This window comes from Apium graveolens, chromosome 10 (assembly GCF_009905375.1).
Source record: "Apium graveolens cultivar Ventura chromosome 10, ASM990537v1, whole genome shotgun sequence".
In the NCBI taxonomy this organism is placed as follows: domain Eukaryota; kingdom Viridiplantae; phylum Streptophyta; class Magnoliopsida; order Apiales; family Apiaceae; genus Apium; species Apium graveolens.
The window spans coordinates 197,847,690-197,870,774 of record NC_133656.1 but is presented as its reverse complement, the minus strand read 5'-3'; the positions used below and the strand labels follow the sequence as shown (position 1 = coordinate 197,870,774).

General features: G+C 36.7%; 3 protein-coding genes and 1 non-coding gene across 4 annotated transcripts; 2 read left to right on the top strand and 2 right to left on the bottom strand.

Moving 5' to 3' along the window:
- Nucleotides 1-1,849: 1,849 nt before the first annotated feature.
- LOC141691572 (putative inactive disease susceptibility protein LOV1) lies at nt 1,850-12,755 on the bottom strand. Its single transcript, XM_074496312.1, has 4 exons — nt 12,658-12,755; nt 11,556-12,208; nt 6,625-9,303; nt 1,850-2,127 (listed from the first exon to the last, which is right to left on the bottom strand). Exons 1-4 carry the CDS (start codon nt 12,753-12,755, stop codon nt 1,850-1,852), a joined length of 3,708 nt encoding a protein of 1,235 aa, XP_074352413.1.
- A 4,438-nt stretch (nt 12,756-17,193) lies between these two features.
- LOC141694328 (small nucleolar RNA R71) lies at nt 17,194-17,299 on the bottom strand. The gene has a single exon (XR_012563645.1). It is a non-coding gene; the product is annotated as a small nucleolar RNA R71 (small nucleolar RNA).
- On the top strand, nt 17,294-21,535 carry LOC141691570 (uncharacterized). Its single transcript, XM_074496301.1, has 6 exons — nt 17,294-17,489; nt 17,714-18,939; nt 18,986-19,683; nt 19,873-20,002; nt 20,048-20,509; nt 20,909-21,535. Exons 1-6 carry the CDS (start codon nt 17,294-17,296, stop codon nt 21,533-21,535), a joined length of 3,339 nt encoding a protein of 1,112 aa, XP_074352402.1.
- A 37-nt stretch (nt 21,536-21,572) lies between these two features.
- LOC141691569 (uncharacterized) lies at nt 21,573-22,136 on the top strand. The gene is made up of 2 exons (XM_074496300.1): nt 21,573-21,838; nt 21,929-22,136. The coding sequence occupies exons 1-2, from the start codon at nt 21,573-21,575 to the stop codon at nt 22,134-22,136; spliced, it is 474 nt and encodes a 157-aa protein (XP_074352401.1).
- The last annotated feature ends 949 nt before the right edge of the window (nt 22,137-23,085 follow it).

The window sequence follows — 23,085 nt, the reverse complement described above, 5'->3', positions numbered from 1 at the left end:
GTTATTCCTTGTTACATCATTTTCAACTCCGTTAATGATCTTCATTATATAAAAAAACACTGATTTGATCTACTAAACAGAAAAATCCAACCTAACTTTTGGGAGCGCACCACAAATTATTAAGTATTGACTGATAATTACGGGGCTTTTGCATTATATTATAAACAAAAACATGATCTAATTTGATTAATACTCTGTCATATTATAAAACAAACATGATTTACTTGATTAATTTAAGGAAATTTAATTAAAAATACTCAATCATGTATTCAACAACGTAACTACAAACAATTCCAATTATAATTGAAAATTTGAATTAATGATATTGGTTTTCTATTAAAAGTAATAATAATTTCCTTAAATTTTTGTATGACCGTATTTGTGTAAATATGGATTATTGCAGTTTATTTTTTGACGTTGATTTAGATTTTTAAAATTTCAATTATAATAAAAAAATATGAGATTATATATTTTTACACCTTTCATATCTTGATGTCTATTTGTTTTAAAGTTAGTATTTTTGACTTATAAGATTAGAATGTAATTTAAAATTATAATATTTTAGCTTATAAATGTTAGAGGGTCCATATTACAGGGTCTAAACACAACACTAATGTTATGTCTCATGGGTATTTTGATCGGTGTGCACTAGAGGGTGTCTATGTTACTTCCTTTCCAAAAGGCAACTTCAGCTAGATGGATAAAAGGTGCACAATTATGTTCATGTTTAGAAGGTTTTAATCAAGGTGTTTGAAGAAATGACTCACTAAATGTATGCATGCATGATGCATGCTCTTTTTAGGTAATTGCCTAACTTTGATTCTTTCTTATTGATGCAGTGTTAACTGTGTTGAACCATGTATAGCAGTATTAAAATTTGAGCTCAGAATTATAAATTTATTCCCCTCTTTTGTTTTTCTAGGTGTGATTTTTGTTGTTATTGTTAGTATGTACATATATACTGGAATAATTTAAACATGGTTTACGACATTTTCGATATCTATTAGGAAAGAAAAATAAATGCAAGTTTAAGTCATGTATATGTTGAAGATCACAATGCAGAACTTTGTTAGAGATAGTAAAATGTGGATTTTTCTTGAGCTGGATTCTTATTTCTGGGAAAGTTCCTTATTGCATGACAATGACTCTGTTGTATCTTTAGCAATTAGCATGTTCTGTTTGTTTGTGTGTGTGTGTGTCTCATGTTGTTAACTTAAGAAAGCTACATCACAAGGCAAGGCTTATTTAAATCTTCGAGTGATTAACTGTTTAGGGATGAAGGACTAAAATTTATTTCGAGATTTGTTCAATTAGAATGTATTACGGCGAGGACAATTGCTTGGCTTGGATGTTGGTGATAACTGATAAGTATGTCAGCAAGGTTCAGATCATCACTATCAGGTTACATTGCACTTACGGTATGTATATTTTATGCAAGAAGTTTTTTTTGAGGAAATGTGCAAGTACATAAACTTAATGATCAGTGCTTTTCTCCTTAGGTAGTAAGTTAGTATATCCTCTTTCTTGTGCCCACTGATCCGATAATTATTTGGAGCGGTTAAACTGTAATCGGAATTGTCCTTGTTTATTTCTTTTATACAGTAATAAATTAGGATATTAATGTGAACTTCACAGTTTTGAATAGAACTGCTTATCATTAACATATCTGTTCAAATAAATCATGGATAAATGATAGCCTCGTGCAAGCTCAGCTGCTTCAAGTACAATACAACGCAGAAGTACACTGAGATTGGCATATTCTGCTAAAACTTGGAAATTAATTTAGAACAGCACAACAAAGTACATAAAGATCCAGTTAATTACATTGAGAAATGAATGGAAATATAGATTAGTTCCTTACGACAACTGAACCGATATGTGCAATTTGCGGCCAATCTACACCCTGATCCTTTGTTACCCTTGTTTTAAAGTCATCAGGCATACTTGTTAACTTTAATTCCCGACAATGCTTAAGGTGTCTTAGGCCTTCTGGAATCATTTTTAACTTTATGCAAGACCTGATCTCTAAATGTCTAAGTATTATTAAGGATCCATCTTTCACAATCCATTCCTCAAGTTCATCTAACTTCCACAAATTTAGGAGTCGAAGCAAAGGGAATCCCCCCGAGGAGCAAATCATTTTGTTATTAGTAGAGGAACCTGCATATAAGTTGAGAATTCTCAGATATGGCAGCTTCTCCAGTGTCCGCATTGGATCAACAGTTAATCCAGAAAATGACAAAGTAATTTCAGTAAGGCTTTCTGGCAATGCTTCTAAGACAAATGGATTTGCTAGCCTTCCAAGTAGATACAGACTGGACAGCTTGTTAAGTCCAGAAATAGTTTTTAAATAAAGAAGAGATGGATTATTTATATCATCAACTGATCTCAGTCTCAAGGATTCCAGGTGATGCAATCTCAGTATCCACTTTGCTAATATACCTTGCTGCAGCAATGGTAAACGATATACCAACCCTAGTTTTCTAAGATTGGTTAATCTCTTCAAACTGTTTTCAATCCGTATTTCATCATCTACAAACGCACCCCATAATGTCTGGATGTTGAAGAGTGAAATAGGAATCCCGGGTGCCATTATCCTGCTGCGAAAGTTCTCACTCAAGTATAAATGTCGCAGCTGTTGCAGCTTCCATATGGAACCGGGAAGGCTCCTGAGGCAAGTGTGTTTCAAGTCCAAGGTTTGAAGGTTAGATAAATTACCTATTGACTCAGGAAGAAACTCCGTCTCAGTGTGACGAAGGCCTAGATACCTCAACTCAGGTAGCTTTTTTATTGAATCTGGTAATATTGGCCTAAATGTACCCTCAAGATCAAGTACGCGAAGCATTCTAAAGCAATTTAACTTAATGCCTCGATGTATGAAGTTGCCTATGTCTTTTCCGGGTACAGGCCCTTCCCTTGAATCAAATGAAAGGAAAGAAATGAGCTGCTTGTAATGACGCTTAAAAGAAGAAGAATCAATGCTGTCATTCTCGTGGATGTGTGAGAAGATCGAACAATTCTTGTCAAGGTGATCTGCTACTCGAAGGATCGTATCCTTTCTTCTAGATGACTTAGAGGTAGCTACTTGCAAGTTTTTTCTTAGAAAGTTAGCTTTACCTGCTTCTGACACTAATTTATCCATCAAGCTGTACTTCAGTCTGCATGTTTTAACTTTTCCGTTTGGCTTCCATTTTGCAACTTGGATCATGCAGTTCTGTATCAACTCCATCAGAACCTTTTCACCTGCACATTCTGGTGTTTCTGCACTATCTTCTGGTTGATCCACCAGTCCTTCAGCAACCCACAATACAATTAATCTCCTGGCTGGAATTTCAGTCTTGGAGAAATGTATGAATTGCATAAGGAATTGTTTGTCACTTGACGACATAAGATCAGAGCTGGAGGTCAGGGAAGGATTATTGGATTCCCGGGAATCATTAAGCTGACTAAGTGTGATAAACTGCTCCTGTGTAGCTGCTTTGCTAGAAATAAAATTAGCTAACCTTAATACTGATGAAGGGCTACCTGAGCACTTCTTTACAATGTCTCGTGCAAACTGTTCAACTTCTTGATCGACCTGAAAATCTAATCTGGAATTGAACAGCTCCCATGCTTCATCATCACCCAAAACACGCCTTTCGTGAATATAGCAATCCGGGGAAGCTTTTAAAAGGCCTCTTTTCTCAGTGGTGATCATGAGTTTACTCCCATTTGATTGGTTTGGACATAGTTCACGAAGAGTCTTCATGGCTCCTTCAATTGCATGTGCATGTGCATCGTCGAGGACTATTAAATACCTCTGGTACCACCACAAACAATAGAGATTGTACCTTATTCTTTCGATGGAGTCATTTTCAGCAAAGCCTACAAGAACTTGCTTTGCTATGCTAAACAAAAAAGAATTAGGTTCAAAGTCAAGAGAGACAGTCACCCAAGCACGACAAGGAAAATGATGAGCAACTTCACGATTGTGGTAGATTTTTCTGGCCAGAGTTGTTTTTCCAATACCTGTCTTACCGATAATTGCTACTAGAGCAGCTGTTGTTCGACCTCCAGTCAACTTGGTTGTTATGACTTGAGTATCTTCCTCTAAACTTACGGTAAATTCATCTTTTCTTTCTTCTTCTGCCACTGCTTCCTCACTAAATCTGTTATTAGTTAGACGTATTGTCTGCTCACAATTAGCAGATGTGAGGCCCAATATTGTTGCCCTGTCATGGAGTCCATTGATCTGAGCCTCAACTGATGAAATCTTTTCATTAAACCTCCTTGCATATTCACGTACTTTGGTAGGAGAAGTGTATTCCATGACTTCATCTGAAATAAGATTGTTAATGATATCTCGATCTATCATTCTGATAATCTCTGCTACGGAATTAGCAAATTTCTCCAGCTCCCTGGTTTCGACCTTTGAAGCTGCTTCTGAATCGATCCTCTCAAAAACAGCTTCCAGCATGGGGGAAGTATTGTGAAGTTTTGAGGTTACCCAGTGAATTTTTCTGTTCAGTCCTTCCCCCACTATAGATTCCAAAAAGGGAATATCCATTCTTCTCAAATGAAGTGAAAGACGTTCTTTCATTCTTGATAGCTTCCCGCAGACCTCTAGCAACTGGAACTTGGTTGTCAGCTTCTCGCGGAAAACACTTGTGCCAACTTCTTGATCCTCACTTTCCTCTGTACATAAAATCAATGTTACAAAACAAATAGCAAGGTACGAGCATCATTGCACAAATTTATAGTTGGAAACCTCAAGATAAATTTACAATGTGCTTGGCTGGAGGATAACCAATTTATTTATCCACTCAATTTTACAAGAGTAAACAATAATTCACTCCTGAATCAATATAGATGTTTATAATAAGTGAAACAATAGTTTACTCCTTCCTTCTTATAAGTTTCTCCCTCACTGCTATTTTAAGAAATGTTAACAATTGGACCAGACATCCAAAAGAAAGTGTTAACGAAATGTTATGACAGAGGGGGTATAACTTTATGCTTATTCCTTTCCTCCGTCCATATAAAGTTTCAAAAATTCTATTCACCCTTTTCTCTTATCAGAAAAAGATAGTAGAATTAGCAGAGAGAGATCAGTACAAATAATCCTATATAGTCACCTGAAAGAATACTGGCAAAGGTTGTATTCTGATCTGAACTTTGATCTTCCATTTTATATCTATAAAATACACAGAAGTCCTCAATCAGTATATTTGTAAATATATAAGTATATAATCTTGCTATTAGTAGGAAGATAAAATAGGGACGTAATCACGTAAACAAACCCCGGAATTCAAAACTGGAGAGGTCTACAGCTCTCTGTAAGAATGCACATTTATACAGCATTTTTAAAATGCTTAGGGTGTTAAGCTAATGTGTCGGAGACTTCGAATCGAAAATATTCAGCATCTTTTCCTAGAAGCTCCGACCAATCTTCCTGGGTAACTAGTGTTAAGTACCCTAGTAAGTGCAACAACATTCCTTGTCTCATTATAAGAATATATCGACTTCCTGTCAATAACGTTTGTTTTATTACCCTATATGTTTTGGTTTTATCCCCATGACTAACTTTAACATTTGTCTTCTATGTTCTTTTCATTTATACGTTTGATAAGTGCCCACCTAGATGATGAGGTCCTAGCCTAGTGCCGAAGACTGCGGTCCTGTTGACGATAGGCCACAAGTTCGATTCCCCCTTTCCTGTGGAATTTGTACACCCCATGTGGCTCATCTGGATTCTGGACAACATAACTCCTGGTTACGGGGTGGAGCACCGAAGCATGGTGGCTGAAAATCCAAATGTTCAGATAGTTACTTAGCCTTCATCTTCAACCCAGTAATATACCCTCCGGATTTACTTTAATCGTAACTAATATAGATTTAAGTTTCTTTAAGAATTTAAGTACTCGAAGCTAGATTGGGTGGGTGCTGTCATGCTGACACCCTATTTGCGATTTGTGAAGGGGACTAGTTGGCTTATCGAAGGTGTTGATTAATAAGTGCAGGATAGATTGTTACCATGCAAGTTGGTTTTGAGGGTTAATAGTAAAATTAAACAAATACCAAAAATTAAAATTTATAAAACTAAACAAAATTGATCGAAACAAAATTAAATTGAGTAGTGCAGCAATGAAGGTTTAGACAGTGTTGGACTTGAAGGATTAGTACTTCTGAATTCTGATTATGTTCTTAAATATTTTGATAAGTCTTCTGGGAAGTATTCTATTTAGACTATGATTTCATATCTTAAGAACCCTCAAAATCCTTTCTACTTTCAGGTTTATTTTCAGTAAACAATTAATAAAGATAGGCTTGTGCAAGGTTCAGTAAGATACAAGGCAACAGACTGGAATCATAGACATATTTTAGTCAGAACTCGAACGCAAAACTAAACAAATGAGAAAAGCCTAAGACATAAATAGGATACATCACGACAAAATAAATACAAACTCTGTTACCTAAATCAAGAAAAGTATAAAATTAAGAATTAGTTCCTTATGACTACAGAGGCAATATGAGCAACATTCTGCCAATCCAGACCCTGATCTTTTGTAAGCCTTGCCATAAAGTCATCAGGCATCTTCGTTATCATCAATTCCCGACAATGTTCCAGGTGTTTAAGACCTTCAGGAATCTTTTTTAACTTTATGCAAGCCCTAATCTCCAAGTGTCTAAGAATTATCAAGGACCCATCTCTCACAATCCATTCTTCAAGTTCCTCTAATTTCCACAAATTTAGAACTTGGAGCAAAGGAAATCCTCCCGAGGAGCATATCATTGTGTTATTAGTATAGGAACCTGCATATAAGTTGAGGATTCTAAGATATGGCAGCTTCTCGAGTGTCCGCATAGGGTCTACAGTTAATCCAGAAAATGACAAAGTAATTTCAGTTAGGCTTTCTGGCAATGCTTCTAGGACAAATGGGTTGGCTAGCTTTCCAAGAAAATACAGACTGGACAGTTTGTTGAGTCCCGAAATTGTTGTTAGATAAAGGTAATCTGGGTTATTCATATCATCAACTGATCTCAGCCTCAAGGATTCCAGGTGATGCAATTTTGATATCCAATCTGCTAAATTACGCTGCTGGCTTGATGGTGAACGATAAACCAACCCTAACTTTTTAAGATTGGTTAGTTTCTTCAGACCATCTTCAATCTGTGTTACATCATCTACAAACACACCCCATAGTGTCTGAATGTTGAGGAGTGTAATAGAAATCCCGGGTGCCATAATTCTGCTGCGATAGCTCTCACTCAAGTACAAATGTCGTAGTTGTTGCAACTTCCATATGGAACTGGGAAGGCTCCTCAGGCAGGTGTGTTTCAAATCCAAGGTTTGAAGGTTAGACAAGTTACCTATTGGCTCAGGAAGCAGCTCTGTATAAGAGTGACGAAGGCCTAGATACCTCAATTGAGATAGCTTTGTTACTGAATCTGGCAACTTAGGCCTAAATGTACCTTCAAGATCAAGTACGCGAAGCAATTTTAAGCAATTCAACTTGATGCCTCGATAAATAAAGTTGCCTATGTCCTGTCCAGGAGCAGGCCCTTCCCGTGAATCAAATGAAAGAAATGTAATGAGTTGCTTGTAATGATGCTTAAAAGAAGAAGGACCAATGCTGTCATTCTCGTGAATGTGTGAAAAGATAAAACAATTATTATTAAGATGATCTGCTACTCGAAGGATTGTATCATTGTTGCTGGATGACGTAGAGGCAGCTCCTTGTAAGTTGATTTTGAGAAAGTTAGTTTTTCCTGCTTCTGCCTGTAAAGCATCCATTAACCGGTAATTCAGCCTACATGTTTTAACTTTTCCGCTTGACTTCCATCTGGCAACTTGGATCATACAGTTCTGCACTAACTCGTTCAGAACCTTCTCGCCTGCGGATTCTGGTGTTTCAGTACTATCTGCTGGTTGATCTAGCAGTCCTTCAGCAACCCACAATACAATTAATCTCCTGGCAGGAATTTCAATGTGGGGAAATAGAATAAAATACATAAGGCACTTTCTGTTAGCTGATGACATAAGATCAGAGCTGGAGGTCAGGGAAAGGTAGTGGGATTCATGGGGATCATTCATCTGGCTGAATGTGCTAAACCACTGCTCCTGCGTTGCTGCATTGCTGGATATGAAATCTGCCAATTTCAAGACAGATAAAGGGCAACCAGAGCACTTTTTTACAACTTCTCGTGCCAACTGTTCCATTTCTTGATTGACCTGGAAAAGTAATTTGCCAGTGAACAACTCCCATGCCTCTTCATCACCCAAAACTCTCCTTTCGTGAATATAGCAATTTGGGGAAGCCATTAAAAGGTCTCTTTTGGTAATGGTGATCAAGAATCTGCTCCCATTAAATTGCTTTGAACATAATTTAAGAATAGTATTGGTGGCTTCTTCAATCACATGCGCATCATCGAGGACTATTAGATACCTCTGAAACCACCACAAACGTGATAGTTTAAACTTTATTTTTTCAATGGAGTCTTTTTCATCAAATCCTACAAGAACTTGCTTTGCAATGCTAAATAAAAAAGAATCAGGTTCAAAAGCAAGAGGTAAAGTCACCCAAGCACGACAAGAAAAATGATGAGCAATCTCAGGATTGTGGTAGATTTTTCTGGCCAAAGTTGTTTTTCCGATACCTTTTCCACCAGTTATTACTACTAGAGCTGGTGTTGTTTGGCCTAAAATCAACTTGTTTGTGATAACCTGAACATCTTCCTCTAAACCCACAGTACCTGCACCCCTTCTCCCGTCTTCCTTATCTGCATCCATGATGCATCTATGTTTTGTGATACACGATGTTTGTCCACATCCAGCAGATGTAAGGCCCAAAATCGATGCCCAGTCATGGAGGCCATTGATCTGAGCTTCAATTGATGATATCGATCCACCAAATTTCCTTACATATGCACGTACAATAGTAGGAGAAGTGTATTCCAGAACTTCTTTTGAAATAAGATTTCCAGTGATGTCTTGATCTATCAGTCTAGTGATCTCTGATAGAAAGATCATGAACCTCTCTAGCTTCCTTGTTTCAACCTCTGAGGCTGATCTTGAATTAATTCTCTCTTCAGTAGCTATCAACATAGGTGAAGTAATACGCAATTTTAAGATCATCCATTGAAGTTGGCTATAAAGTCCAGGCCACACTACGGATTCCAAAAAGGGCATATCCTTATTCTTTAAACAGAGTTTAAGGCTTTCTTCTGTTTCAGATAGCTTTCTACGAACTTGCAGCAACTGGAAGTTAAGAGTCATCCTGTCACGGGAAACATGATCCCCTCTTTCTAGATCATCAATTTCCTCTGCACAAGATTTCAAGCATTACACTGTTGTATAGTCAAAAACATAAAAAAAATGTGATTTTTTTTGGTAATTGAAATAAATGTGAATTGGATAGAAAGAACAGGTGATTGTAAAATATTCATAATGAACTGACAACACTTTTGGTTGGAAAGAGCAGAATTCTGTAAGAACAAACTCTTTCATTCAAATCGACAAATTTAAACCAGAGTTCACTACTTCCTGTATATAATTTAAAATTAAGAATAAATTCCTTATTGCATCCATTATAAATGTTGTATACTGAAAAAAAATTACTCAATCATATTCATCAGTCATCACCCTAACCTCTAGGCAATTAAAACAAATGTAATACCTGAATGAATATCAGCAAAGGCCGAATTCTGATTTGGACTATTGTTTTCCATTTTGCACATATAAATAACGCAGAACTCCTCAATTTGTATGTGCGCGATTTTGTTACTGGTTGAACACTAATTAAGCATGCTGAACATAACCCTGAATTTGAGATCAGAGTGTTTTTACAGCTCTGATAAAATGCACATTTATAGTCGATGTAGAACTGCTCGGTCTGCCATTTTGAAGCCTCCGGTAGTCCAGTAGGACACGTTCAGCATAATTTCCTAGCAAGTACCACACTAACTACCACAGATCTTTCTGTTTGTACTAGTACATAAATAACAGCATAATTTCCTAGCAAGAACCAAAGTAACTAACGACCACAGATCTTTCTGTTTGTACTAGTACCTAAATAACAACAATGTTCTAAAACACTGTGTAAGATACTTGTATTTGTTAAAATATAATAGTAGATTTAATGTCTGAACTATGTATAAACCTAGTACCATGACAAAAAGAGCAATGTTTAAATAATAATCTTAAAAGAGTTAAGTAAAGAGATCTCAGGCTACTTATTTTCTCTTAAAAAATTATCAGTAGCGTAGATTTTCATGCAGTGCACTATAAATTATTCATATATGTAAAATTAAAGAAACAATATAAAATTTTAATCAAGTACAACCAGAGATACATGATGTGGTTTAAACATGTATATTTTGATAAACTAGAAGTTGTGGCGGAACCAAATCGGACCTGACTACCACATGGCTTAGCTCCTAAAAACAGTTAAATTCACTTCCCAATCTTGAAAAAATCATAAAATTTCGGAAAAAAAATAATATCTTGGTTAAGATATTTATACTAGTTTAGCCTGGACTAATCACTAATTCATGTTTGTTGTTCCGCCTGCTACTGAGAAGGAGTATTAAAGTTTGCGGCAGACAATTTTTATTATTGTTAAATTCGCAAGAACAACATTGTTCATAGCTGCTAGCTAGAGTGTGCAGCAGGCTGTTTTTTCATCGTTGTCGTCGATACCCATACTTAATGCTCTGTTGTTTGTAGCTGATATATTGTGCTGCAGGATGCTTTCTTAACAGTAGGCTGTTTTTAAGCTTATCTGCTTGTCTTCTCTTCGCACTATTTTGTTTTACATAAATAAAAGCATCGAAGCATTTTCACATATATAAAATTCTTAAGTTTCGAGTATTCACTGGTGTTATTCTTAGCAGTTCTGAGTTTCCAGAACATCTTTGAAATAAGATTTCCGGTGATGTCTTGATCTATCAGTCTAGTGATCGCTGATAGAGATCAGATAGCGAAACTCTCTAGCTTCCTGGTTTCGACCTCTGAGGCTGATCTTGAATTAATTCTCTCTTCAGCAGCTTTCAACATAGGTGAAATCTTAAAATCTTCATGATGAATTGATAATGCTTTTGTCTGGAATGAGCGGAAATGTAGCAAGAACAAAATTCAATTAGTTTTTTTTTTCTCTTATTCAAACTCCGCAAATTTAAACAAGAGTTCCATACTTTCTGATTAGAATCATTTCCTTCTGGTGTCCATTATTTTAAAAAAATGGCTCCATCATTCTCACGAGTCTATCTACGCTACAAGAAAAGGACTAGTAAATTAAATGTAATATACAATATTTAGTAAAATAAATGTAATATCTAATATTTATATTATTCACTCTAAATATACTATTAAAAGTTTAGATTTTAAATCGGATATGCTACATTTTAAATTTATTTACTGTATGTCATTGATATTAAAAGTTTATTTAATGCAGATCGTCGTGGCTTCCCATTCAATGATAGAAGTTATCTAATTCCCAATGTAAAGCTTCTCACCGGCATCAGAAGTTTTGAATAAGAGAAAATCGCCTTGTCTGAGCAAACATGCCTAGTAGCACCAGTATCAATCCACCACGGATCAGAGCCAACCAGGTTCACTTCAGAGGCCGTAGCACAGAGGTGTATATCACCCATCTCCTTTGAGATATCATCAACCATGTTTGCTTTTTTCTTTTTGTTGGCCTTCTTACGCTTCTTGTAGTCAGAAGACCTATGATCCACTTTATCACAGTTGTAACACTTTCCTTGAAATTTCAACTTCGAAATCTCTCCCATGGGTGTCAGATTTGCCCCTTTGCCAGTAGTGGTCTTCTTGAACTTGGAGCTTTGAATATGCTCCACCATGTTTGCCTTCTTAGTGGCAACAGTTACTTTCTTCTCGGATCTCCTGTTATCTTGTTCAATGCGAAGTCTATCAATCAGATCCTCCTTAGACATCTCATTTCGCTTGTGCTTAAGGTAGTTCTTAAAATCTTTCCATCTAGGTGGCAGCTTTTCAATCACAGTAACAACTTGGAAAGACTCACTAATGACCATTCCCTCATAAATGACATGAATGATCACCTGCAGTTCTTCCTCACTGACCACGGTTTTAAAGTCCACCATTTTATAATAAAGAAAGCAACCAACAATCCACTTCCTAGCCCCAGCGTCCTCGATTTTATACTTATGGTCAATTGACTCCAATAAGGCCTTATATGTTGGCTTCGAGCTATACACGTTATACAACGAGTCAGTCAAACAATTCAACACATTATTTCGACAGATGTAGTCGGTGTGCTTCCACAACATACAGAGTCTGTGTGTTGCTCTCAGCAGTGAGCAATGATACCTCTTCCTTCAAAAAGTGATCCAGATGCAACGTGGTCAGATAAAAGTGCATGTTTTGCTGTCAATATTTGAAGTTCGTTCCGTTGAATTTCTCAGGTTTATCAGCATGTGCAGCAGGCACAGTTAGCATAACAGGTGCAACAGGCATCACATGTGTGATATTCGGCACGTGTGTCTGTACTACAGATGTATGCACACTAGTAGGCACTGCATGTACAATCGGAGGAATGAGTCATGCCGACGTCTTTCCAACAGGCACACTAAACTGTCCAATGATAGTGTATCCCACAAGCACATGGCCTGAAGGCACATGTTCAACAGGTGTCTGACCCCATCAGATATTCGATCTGTGCGTTAAGGTTAAGCGCCTGCTGGTGAACCCCATTAGATCCAGCGATCTGTGTGTTGGGACCAGCCTCCGTGTTCATCGCTTTGTTCATAATGTTATTCTTCATAGATCTGTTACTCAACAAATAGACAGATGTATTAGTCACAGATAATAGATGTTAATAGCTTTAAGATGTTAATAACAAAACCAACAAAAAGTTATGAAGGAGAATTTCTCGAGTCCAGTCGTATAACTGTCTCCTTTAAGTTATTACGGCCCTCACTGTATATGCGATTCGATAGCCTCCCAGGATAAAACGAGAACACGTCGATGTAACGCGAACTAGAACAGAGCAAGAAATTATCACTGGAACAGAGAGAGGGTAAGACCCTAAGCCTAATACGATATTACATAGGCTCGAGCGTGCGCTACTCCGCGCGTAATTAATTAAATTAATTAGTCGGTTAATAAATTAAATCTGTAATTTTATCAGATTTTAAATTTTAACAAAACTAATCTGTGATTATTCGGGCCAATTTTCTGTTGCATTCGTGTTCGTGCACGTCACATACGGGCAAGCTCGAAGGCTGCGCAAGTCTCAGAATATCCCTCGAAAGTCCAAGATTTGCACCCCCTGTGCTCGCACGTAGGTGTTAGAGCAATACATAAGTAACACATTTGAAAATGACATAAGTGTTTTGTTATATAAAGCTATGCATGCTTATTTGCAAAATCAATATGGGACTTTCATTTCTTCCACAAATTTCCATTACTAAGAGTCTAACTTTGGATGATCATATCTCATCCATCTCTTAGTTATTTTGAGTGATTCTAAGTGCCTCGGAAAGCTCTTTTGGAGGTGAACACATTTCAAATATCACTCGTTGTGTGCACGCAAAATTCGTTCACTCAAATTATTGCTAAAATTGACTTGATAATATGGGACTACTACCCCCAATTTCCAAAAAATCATTAGGCCTTGAAGGAATGACACCGGGGTTTTATCAAAAGAATTGGCAGATTGTGAGTCATGATATAGTGGAGTTGGGTTCAAAAAAATTTCATTATAGGTACAATATTGGAGGACCTGAATGCTACGAACATAGTGCTAATCCCGAAGAAAAAAAATGTTCGTGGTAGGTGATCTTAGACCTATTTCTTTGTGTAACGTTTTAGGGAAAACTATTATTAAAGTTGTTGCAAATATGTTGAAACTTCTGCTTGATCGGGTCATCTCATAAAATCAGAGTGCCTTTATGTCGGGGAGGTTAATTTCAAATAATGTGTTGAATGCTTATGAGGTAATGCATACTTTGAAATGCAAAAGAAGGGGGAGAGATGCTTACATAGCCTTAAAGCTCGACATAAACAAGGCATATGACCGTATAGAATGGAGTTACCTATAAGCTATTTTACTCATGATGGGTTTTGATGTTAGGTGGGTTCACTTGATTTTACAATGTGTCCAATCTGTCTCTTATAATACTGTTCATGCTCGGAGAGAAATTGGTCTAATTATTTCAAGTCGTGGCCTACAACAAGGAGACCCTTTATCTCGGTACTTATTCATCTTATGTACAGAGGGTCTCTCGACAATGCTTCATAAGTATGAAAATTAGAAGTTGATACAAGGGGTTAAGGTCTGTAAATGAGCCCCTAGCATAACCCATATTTTATTTGCCGATGATTCTTACTTGTACAGTAGCAGGAGAGAGTGAAGTTCAACAAATGATGGAAATTTTGGCAAAATTTGAGCTAGCTTCGGGTCAAAAGGTTAATCGGTCGAAGTCCCCAATTTTGTTTAATACAAATACCAATGTGAATATTGGACATATTCTTTGTGATGCTCTGCAAATAGAGGAGGCAAAAGAAAATTATATGGACCTGGGGTTGCCTAACATGATGCAAAGAAGGTAGCTACGTAGGGTTCTTGAAAGATAAAGTTAAAAGGAGAATACCTAGTTGGGATGGTAAAATCATTACCGAGGATGGAAAAGAAGTTTTAGTGAAGTCGATCATTCAATCATTGCCAACTTACTTGATGAGCGTATTTTTGTTACCATTGTAAATCACTAAAGATCTGGAAAGAAGCATTTCGCGATTCTAGTGGAACATAAAGAAGAATGACAGCAGGAGTATCCACTGGATGAGTTGGGAGCGTTTGAGTCATCATAAATCAAGTGAGGGAATGGGCTTTAGACGCTTTAGAGATTTTAACATAAAAATGTTTGGAAAACAGGGATGGAGGTTTATTAAAAATCCTCACAGCTTGGTAAACAAAGTTTTCAAGGCGAGATATTTTTCCGGACTGTACTTTCATGGATGCAAAGATTGGAAATAATTCCAGCTTTGTTTGGCGTAGTATTTGGGAAGCAAAGCATGTTATTTCTGAAGGTAAGAGATGGAAAATTGTATCGGGGAATTCAGTTAATATTATCGGACAGCCTGGCTTCTTGATAATAACCCTTATATAACTTCGAGTGTCCAAGGATTAGAAAGTTTTAAAGTTAGTGCATTAATGTCGATGGTACACAAAGGTTGGGAAAAATAAAATTAAGTGATATGTTCAATGTCCGCGACCAGCAATGTATTAGGCGTATTTAGCTGACAGAGAACAGCAATGAAGATGAAGTATATCCTAGGGCAAAGAAGCGTCTGGGTGATAGAGTATATTTTTATATATTTTTTATATGATTTTATTCTCAAATTAATTTTATTTTGCACTAATTTGGATATTTATTTGATAGGTTTTGATGTTTATTGTAGGTTACAAGAAAATTCTAGACTTGGAAGGATTTGGAATAAAAAGTCTTATTTTGGAGTGAAAATAGAAGAAAATTCGTAATAATGGACTACTCGAGTTGCAAATACTATTTGGGCCATATCTAGAGATCCAGAAGTCCGATTTTGACGATCTTACAGTCCATGCGAAGCCCAAGAATTTCTCTTTAATTCAGGGATGGTTCAGAAAAAAGAATCCAGTCGGAGAATCCCAGAAACTGCAGAGAACAGAAAGCTACGAATTTTAATTACAGAATCCTACTCGCTCTAGAACTCTCACTTGTAATTTGATTAGAATAATAAAAATACTTTTATTATTAGACTAGACTTCAGATTTTATTATTAGCTATCAATAAAGATACATACATACATACTATTATAGAAAACTAGGGTTTTTCTTCATCTCTTTCATTAGATACACTTGTTTTAGCTTGAATTCCTTATCCTCCATTAGTATAAATTTCAAGGTATTCCTATCTATTCTCATTTTATTAGTATCTGTTTTACATGGCATTCATAATTGTTTTTATTATTTTTACATCTAGCATGAGTGAGTAGTTTAATTCTAGGGCGCAAATAGAAGTCATGTTTGCACCATAAATATGCTTTAATTTGATTAGTAGTTTAATGGGTAAAAAGTAATTCTAGTCGATATGTTTTAATACTTAATCTGTGTAATTGACCAATATCATAGATTATCTGTATGCATTAGGGGTAATAGATTGGGGGATTTTACTTACTAGAGGCACACATACGATAACATAATTGAAACTGAGAGCGGGAGCATCACTGTAATTCTGAAAGTGTTAATGCTTGGGAAAGATTAACTTTTAGTTTAATTACTTGACCACTGGATTGCTATACTTTTATGATTAGCTTGGTGTAAATATGGTGAACCTGCATCGCCCTAGACCTTTAGTTAATTGATTTAAAAACATATTTATTTGCATTAGTAAGCTAGTTAAAAACCTTCAATATTCGTTCTTCTCTCGGAAATAATTAATAACAGTTAAATTAAAATTCTTAAAACTTAGTCTCCTTATGGATACGACCTGCACTTGCCACTTTGTACTAGCAATAGACACCGTGCGCTTGCGGTTAGATATAATTTTACACATCAAGTTTTTGGCGCCGCTGCCGGGGAGACGCCTAGTTTCCATATATTTTAGTTTAATTGTTTTAGATTGTTTCCATTATCTCATTGGGAGTTTACTTCCAATTGAGGCATATTTCACTGCTTTTTCTTGTTTTAGTTGTTGATGCCCAGGTCTAAAAAAGAAGCAGAAGTAACTCCTCTTAGTCCGGATTTTGGGATTACTTGTCAGCAATACATAGATCGAGTAAGAAAAGAAAGGCAACAAAATTTCGGCGATTCAAAGATCATAATGGCAGAACTTCCTATTAAATTTTTGAAGAACTATTCACAGCCCTCTTCGAGTGGTGTGCCTACTGGCCTTACTATGCCAACTATTGAAGCAGCAAATTTTGAGATCAAACCGGCGTTGCTCACTATGATCCAACAAAATCAGTTTGCTGGTCTTCCCTCTGAAGACCCTACACTTCATCTGCAAAGATTTCAACAACTTTGCTCTACCATCAAACATCAGGGTGTCACTGCAGACCAATTGAAAGTCATGTTGTTCGGGTTTTCTCTTCGTGATAAAGCTCAAAAATGGTTGAATGATATCAACGTGACTGAGTGGAACAAAATTACTCAAGCTTTCTTAACTGAGTATTTCCCTCCTAACAAAACTGATGACTTGATTGACAAGATGATGGGTTTCAAACAAGAATATGGAGAGTCTCTTAAAGATGCTTAGGAGAGATTCAAAGATCTTCAACGTACATGCCCTCATCATGGTCTTGAGAAGTGGTCTTGAGAAGTGGTTTCTGATTAAACGTTTCTACAATGGTCTTGACTCTGAAACAAAGGGTATTGTAGATAATGCTGCGGGTGGTGTTTTTCTAGACAAGGGAGTTGATGATGCGTATGTTTTTCTTTCAAATTTGGCTGCAAATCACTTCAATAACCCGAGAGCACCTAAGAAGAGAGGTAAACTTGAAGTAGATGCATATTCTCTCTTATCATCTCAACTCGCTTCATAAACTCAAGAAATTCATTCATTGAAGACTTCACAATCATCTTCTCCTCCTATGAGTATTAATGCACTGTCATCCATGGATCCTATGACTAATACTCTATGTGAAGTGTGTTGTGTTTAAGGCCACTTCGGTAATGAATGCTCGTATAATATTCAAAATTCACAAAATTTTCAGATGGAGCAAGTAAATGTTTTCAGCAAAGGCAACAATACAATCCTTACTCCAACACTTACAATCTTGTTTGGAGAGATCATCCGAATTTTTCATACAGGAACAACAATGCTCAGAATCCATTTGTTCCGAATCAACAGCAACAATATCAGCAATCATATCAATATCCTAATCTGCAGCAATATAGGCCTTCTCAAGGACCTCAAAATCCCCCTAGATATCAGAAGCCTCCTCAAAGTTACGCTCCTCAAGCTAGTCAAGCTGCACAACCTGATCAGACAAGTGAGATGCTGAAATTACTGATGCGAGAGATTAAAGATATGAAAGTTCATAACAAGATGATGGAAACTCAGATTGCACAATTAGCTAGTTCTTCAACAGCAAGGCAGCCTGGCTCTTTACCATCACAACCAACAAATCCAAAAGAGAATGTGAATATCATTGCTCTTAGGAGTGATCTTACCTATGATGGTCCTTCAATGCCTACTGCTGATGTGTCTGCTGAGCAAGAAAAGGAAATTAGTAAAGATGACAATGTGGAGGATATTGATGAAACAGAAAAGAGTGGAACTGGAGGAAGCAAGAAAGCTGATAATGAGAAGATTGTAAATGCTCCTCCACCGTTTGTGCCTAAGTTGTCATTCCCTAGCAGGATGAATAAAACTATGGTAGATCAACAGTTTGGTAAATTTATGACACTTTTCAAAAATCTTGAGGTAATAGTTCCTTTCACTGATTTAATTTCTCAAGTTCCATCATATGCAAAGTTTTTAAAGGATATTTTGACAAAGAAACGATCTCTTGGTAAGATGGAGACGGTAGTTTTTATTGAAGAGTGTAGTGTTATTTTACAAAATAAGTCTCCACCTAAACTTAAAGATCCTAGAAGTTTTTCAATTCCTTGTCATTTAGGTGCATTATTTATTGACAAAGCTTTATGTGACTTAGGCGCTAGCGTCTCTGTTATGCATCTCTCGATTTTTCAAAAATTAAATATGGGGGAGTTGAAATGCACACAAATGACACTGCAAATGGCGGACCATTCAATAAAATATCCTTTGAGTATTTTAGAGGATGTGCCTGTTAGGGTTGGAAAATTCTATATTCCTGTGGACTTTGTAGTGTTGGACATGGAAGAGGATAGCCAAATTTCCATTATTTTGGGGAGACCACTCCTCTGTACTGCAGGTGCTGTTATTGATGTTAAAAATGGGACTCTAACTTTGAGTGTTGGTGATGATAAAATTACTTTTACTCTAACCTCTGCTCTTTAAGTCCCCTTTGCTTGAGAATACTTGTTGCAAGATTGATGTTATTGATGAAATTGTTCATGATGAGCTATCACAAATTTTGTTGAATGATGCGTTGAAAGTAATTCTTATGCTTGAAGCTTTTGAAGGGGAAAGACATTCTGAAGTTGACTCGTTGATTCTTGAGTTGGATGGTAAGGTTGATCCAAGCCAATGTTGTGAGGTGACAAACACTATTACTTCTTGTGATAAACCTCAGGTAAAGAAATTAGAGTTAAAACCTTTGCCATATAATTTCAAGTATGTGTTTCTTGATGATAATGAGTCTTTTCATGTGATTGTTAGCTCTAATCTAGATGATGGTCAAATTTCCAAACTTCTTATCGTGTTGCGTATGCATAGAAAAGCAATTGGGTATAGTATTGATGATCTTACAGGGATTATCCCAGACTTTTGCATGCATAAGATTCATTTAGATGAAGATCATAATCCTTGCATACAGGGACAACACTGCTTGAACCCTAACATACAAGAGGTTGTTAAAAAGGAAGTTTTAAAGCTTCTTGATGCGGACATTATTTACCCAATTTCCGAATCAAAATGGGTAAGCCCGGTTCGAGTGGTTCCTAAGAAAGGAGGTACCACTATGATTAAAAATGATAAAGATGAATTAATTCCCACTACAGTTGTCACTGATTGGCGAATGTGTATTGACTATCACAGGTTAAACACCGCCACAAAAAAAGATCATTACCCTCTTCCTTTCATAGAATAGATGTTAAAAAGACTTGCAAAGCATAAATTCTTTTGTTATTTGGATGGGTACTCAGGGTTCTTTTAGATCCCGATACACCCTGATGACCGGGAAAAGACTACATTTACTTGTCCATATGGTACCTTTGTATATCGAAGAGTGCCTTTTGGATTGTGTAATGCTCCTGCTACTTTTCAGTGTTGCATGACAGCCATATTTTCTGATTTCATTGAGTCTATTATGGAAGTATTTATGGACGATTTCAGTGTTTATGGTTCTGATTTTGATGTATGTCTGCATAATCTCTCTAAAGTGCTTGAACGTTGTGAATAGGTTAATTTGGTTTTGAATTGGGAAAAGTTCCACTTCATGGTCAATGAAGGAGTGGTACTTGGTCATCTTATTTCTGAACGTGAAATCCAAGTTGATAAAGCAAAAATTGAGGTGATTGAGAAACTCCCCCCTCATGTTAATGTCAATGGAATTAGGAGTTTCTTAGGTCATGCGGGGTTTTATCGTCGTTTTATCAAAGATTTTTCAAAAATTGCAAAACCCCTCACTCAATTGTTGCTTAAGGATGCCACTTTTGTCTTTATTGATGCTTGTTTGGAGTCCTTTTACCAGATTAAGGAAGCTTTGATAAGTGCCCTGATCATACAACCTCCAGATTGGAATCTTTCATTCAAAATCATGTGTGATGCAAGTGATTATGTTGTTGGAGCAGTTCTCGGTCAGAGGAAAGACAAGGTATTGCATGCAATCTACTATGCAAGTAAAACCTTGGATGAAGCTCAGGTGAACTATGCTACTACAGAGAAGGAGCTCCTAGCTATTGTCTTTGCTTTTGACAAGTTTCGAACATATCTCATTAGTTCAAAAGTCATCGTTCACACAGATCATTATGCACTTAAATATTTGTTGGCCAAGAAGGAAGCAAAACCAAGGCTTATTTGATGGATTTTGTTACTCCAAGAATTTGACTTGGAAATTAAAGACAAGAAGGGTACTGAGAACGTGGTTGCAGATCATCTCTCGCGGTTGCGTTTTAAATCGGATATTGCATCAGACATCCATATTGACGATTCTTTTCCAGATGATCACTTATTTACAGTTGCTACTCAAATTCCTTGGTATGCGGACTTTACAAATTTCTGTGTTAGTGGATCTCATCCTCCATAATTGACCTATCAACAGCAAAAATGGTTCTATCATGATGTTAAACAATATTTTTGGGATGACCCTTTCTTGTATCGAAAGTGCGCTATTGGTATCTTTCGTAAATGTGTTTCCGAGTTTGAAGTAAATGACATTCTTCGGCATTGTCATTCTCTAGCATGTGGAGGACACCATGGTCCATCTAAGACCGCTGCTAAGGTGCTCCAATCCAGTTTCTTTTGGCCTTCTTTATTTAAGGATGCTCGTGCTTTCTGTCTGGCTTGTGATGCATGCCAAAGAACGGGTAATATTTCTAAACGCCATGAGATGCCACAAATGGGGATTCTAGAAGTTGAAATTTTTGATGTATGGGGTATTGATTTCATGGGACCTTTCCCAACTTCTTGCGGGATGAAATACATTATAGTTGCTGTTGACTATGTATCTAAGTGGGTTGAAGCTATTGGATCCGCAACCAATGATTCTAAGGTTGTGATGAAACTCTTTAAAAATATTATCTTTCCACGCTTTGGAGTTCCAAGGACTGTGATTAGTGATGGTGGTTCTCACTTTCATCATCGACAATTTGAAACATTGTTGAAAAAGTATGGCGTTACTCACAAGATTGGTATATCTTATCATCCTCAGACAAGTGGACATGTTTGAGGTTTCAAATCATCAAATCAAGAGCATCCTAGAGAAGATGGTTGCAATTTCTCGAAAAGATTGGTATTTGAAGTTAGATGATGCTTTGTGGGCTTACATGACAGCTTATAAGACCCCTATTGGCACTACTCCATATCGACTTGTCTATGAAAAGGCTTGTCACTTGCCAGTTGAGCTCGAACATCATGCCTTTTGGGCTATCAAAGAGCTCAACATGGATTTGAAGACTGCGGGTGAAGCACGACTTCTCCAGTTGAATGAATTAGATGAGCTTCGTTTTGATGCTTATGACAATTCTCGGCTGTACAAGGAAAGAACAAAAAGAATGCATGACAAGGTGATTCAATGACGTGATTTTCAAGTTGGTGACAATGTGTTATTATTTAATTCGAGGCTTCGACTATTTCCTGGAAAGCTCAAATCTAGATGGTCCGGGCCATTCACTGTTACTGAAGATAAAGTTCATGGCGCTATTGAAATTATGAGACCCGATGGAGGAAAATTTAATGTAAACGGTCAACGCCTGAAATTATATGTGGATAGTGCATTTGTTGGAAAGTTGGAGATGGTTCGTCTCAACAAGCTCGCTACTAAGCTTTAAATCGAGGTTAGAAATCAAGCTAATGACTCTTAAAAAGTGCTTTTTGGGAGGCAACCCAGTGTGTTGGTAATGTAATTTATTGTATTATTATTATTATTATATATATTTGTATATTTTTCGGATAGTATTTTTTTTATTACTCCCACAAGGTGCCTTGATAAATTTTGTGTAAAGTGTTTCAGAATTATGAAATAGAAAAAAAGTTGTTGGCAAGATATTATGGGAGTGCAGAATTAATACCCACGGCGTGGATTTTTATTTCGATCAGAGGTGCAACATTTACACCCCACGGTGCTAAAGCCTCTGGAAGATATTTATTTTCAATCCACAGTGCTTGTTTCTCTACCCGCATTGTACATTGCTTCTGTATTTTCTAAAAAGTCGGTTCCTTTTCACGCGCCTTGGTGCACAATATATTACTGCGGCGCACTGCAGACAATTTCACAATTTCACGCCATACATCAAGTTGCTACTGCTTCAGACATTCAATTTTAATCTGTCGGACTTTTTGACGTGCAACCCATTTACAAATTTACAATTTGCTTCAGACATTCAATTTTAATCTGTTGGGCTTTTTGACCTGAAGCCCATTTACAATTTTATTCCGCTGCTGCTTTAGACATTCAATTTTAATCTGTTGGGCTTTTTGACCTGCAGCTCAGCAGCCCATTTACAATTTTATTCTGTTGGCCCATTTATAATTTTATTCCGTTGGGCTTTTTTTTTTTTTGCAGCCCATTTACAACCAGCCAAATTCATTCATTTTTTTGACCTGCGGCCATTTACAATTTTATTCCGTTGGCCCATTTACAATTTTATTCCGTTGGGCTTTTTTTTTTGCAGCCCATTTACAACCAGCCAAATTCAATTCAGCCCATTTACAATTTTATTCCGTTGGCCCATTTACAATTTTATATTTACAATTTTATTTCGTTGGCCTTTTTTTTTT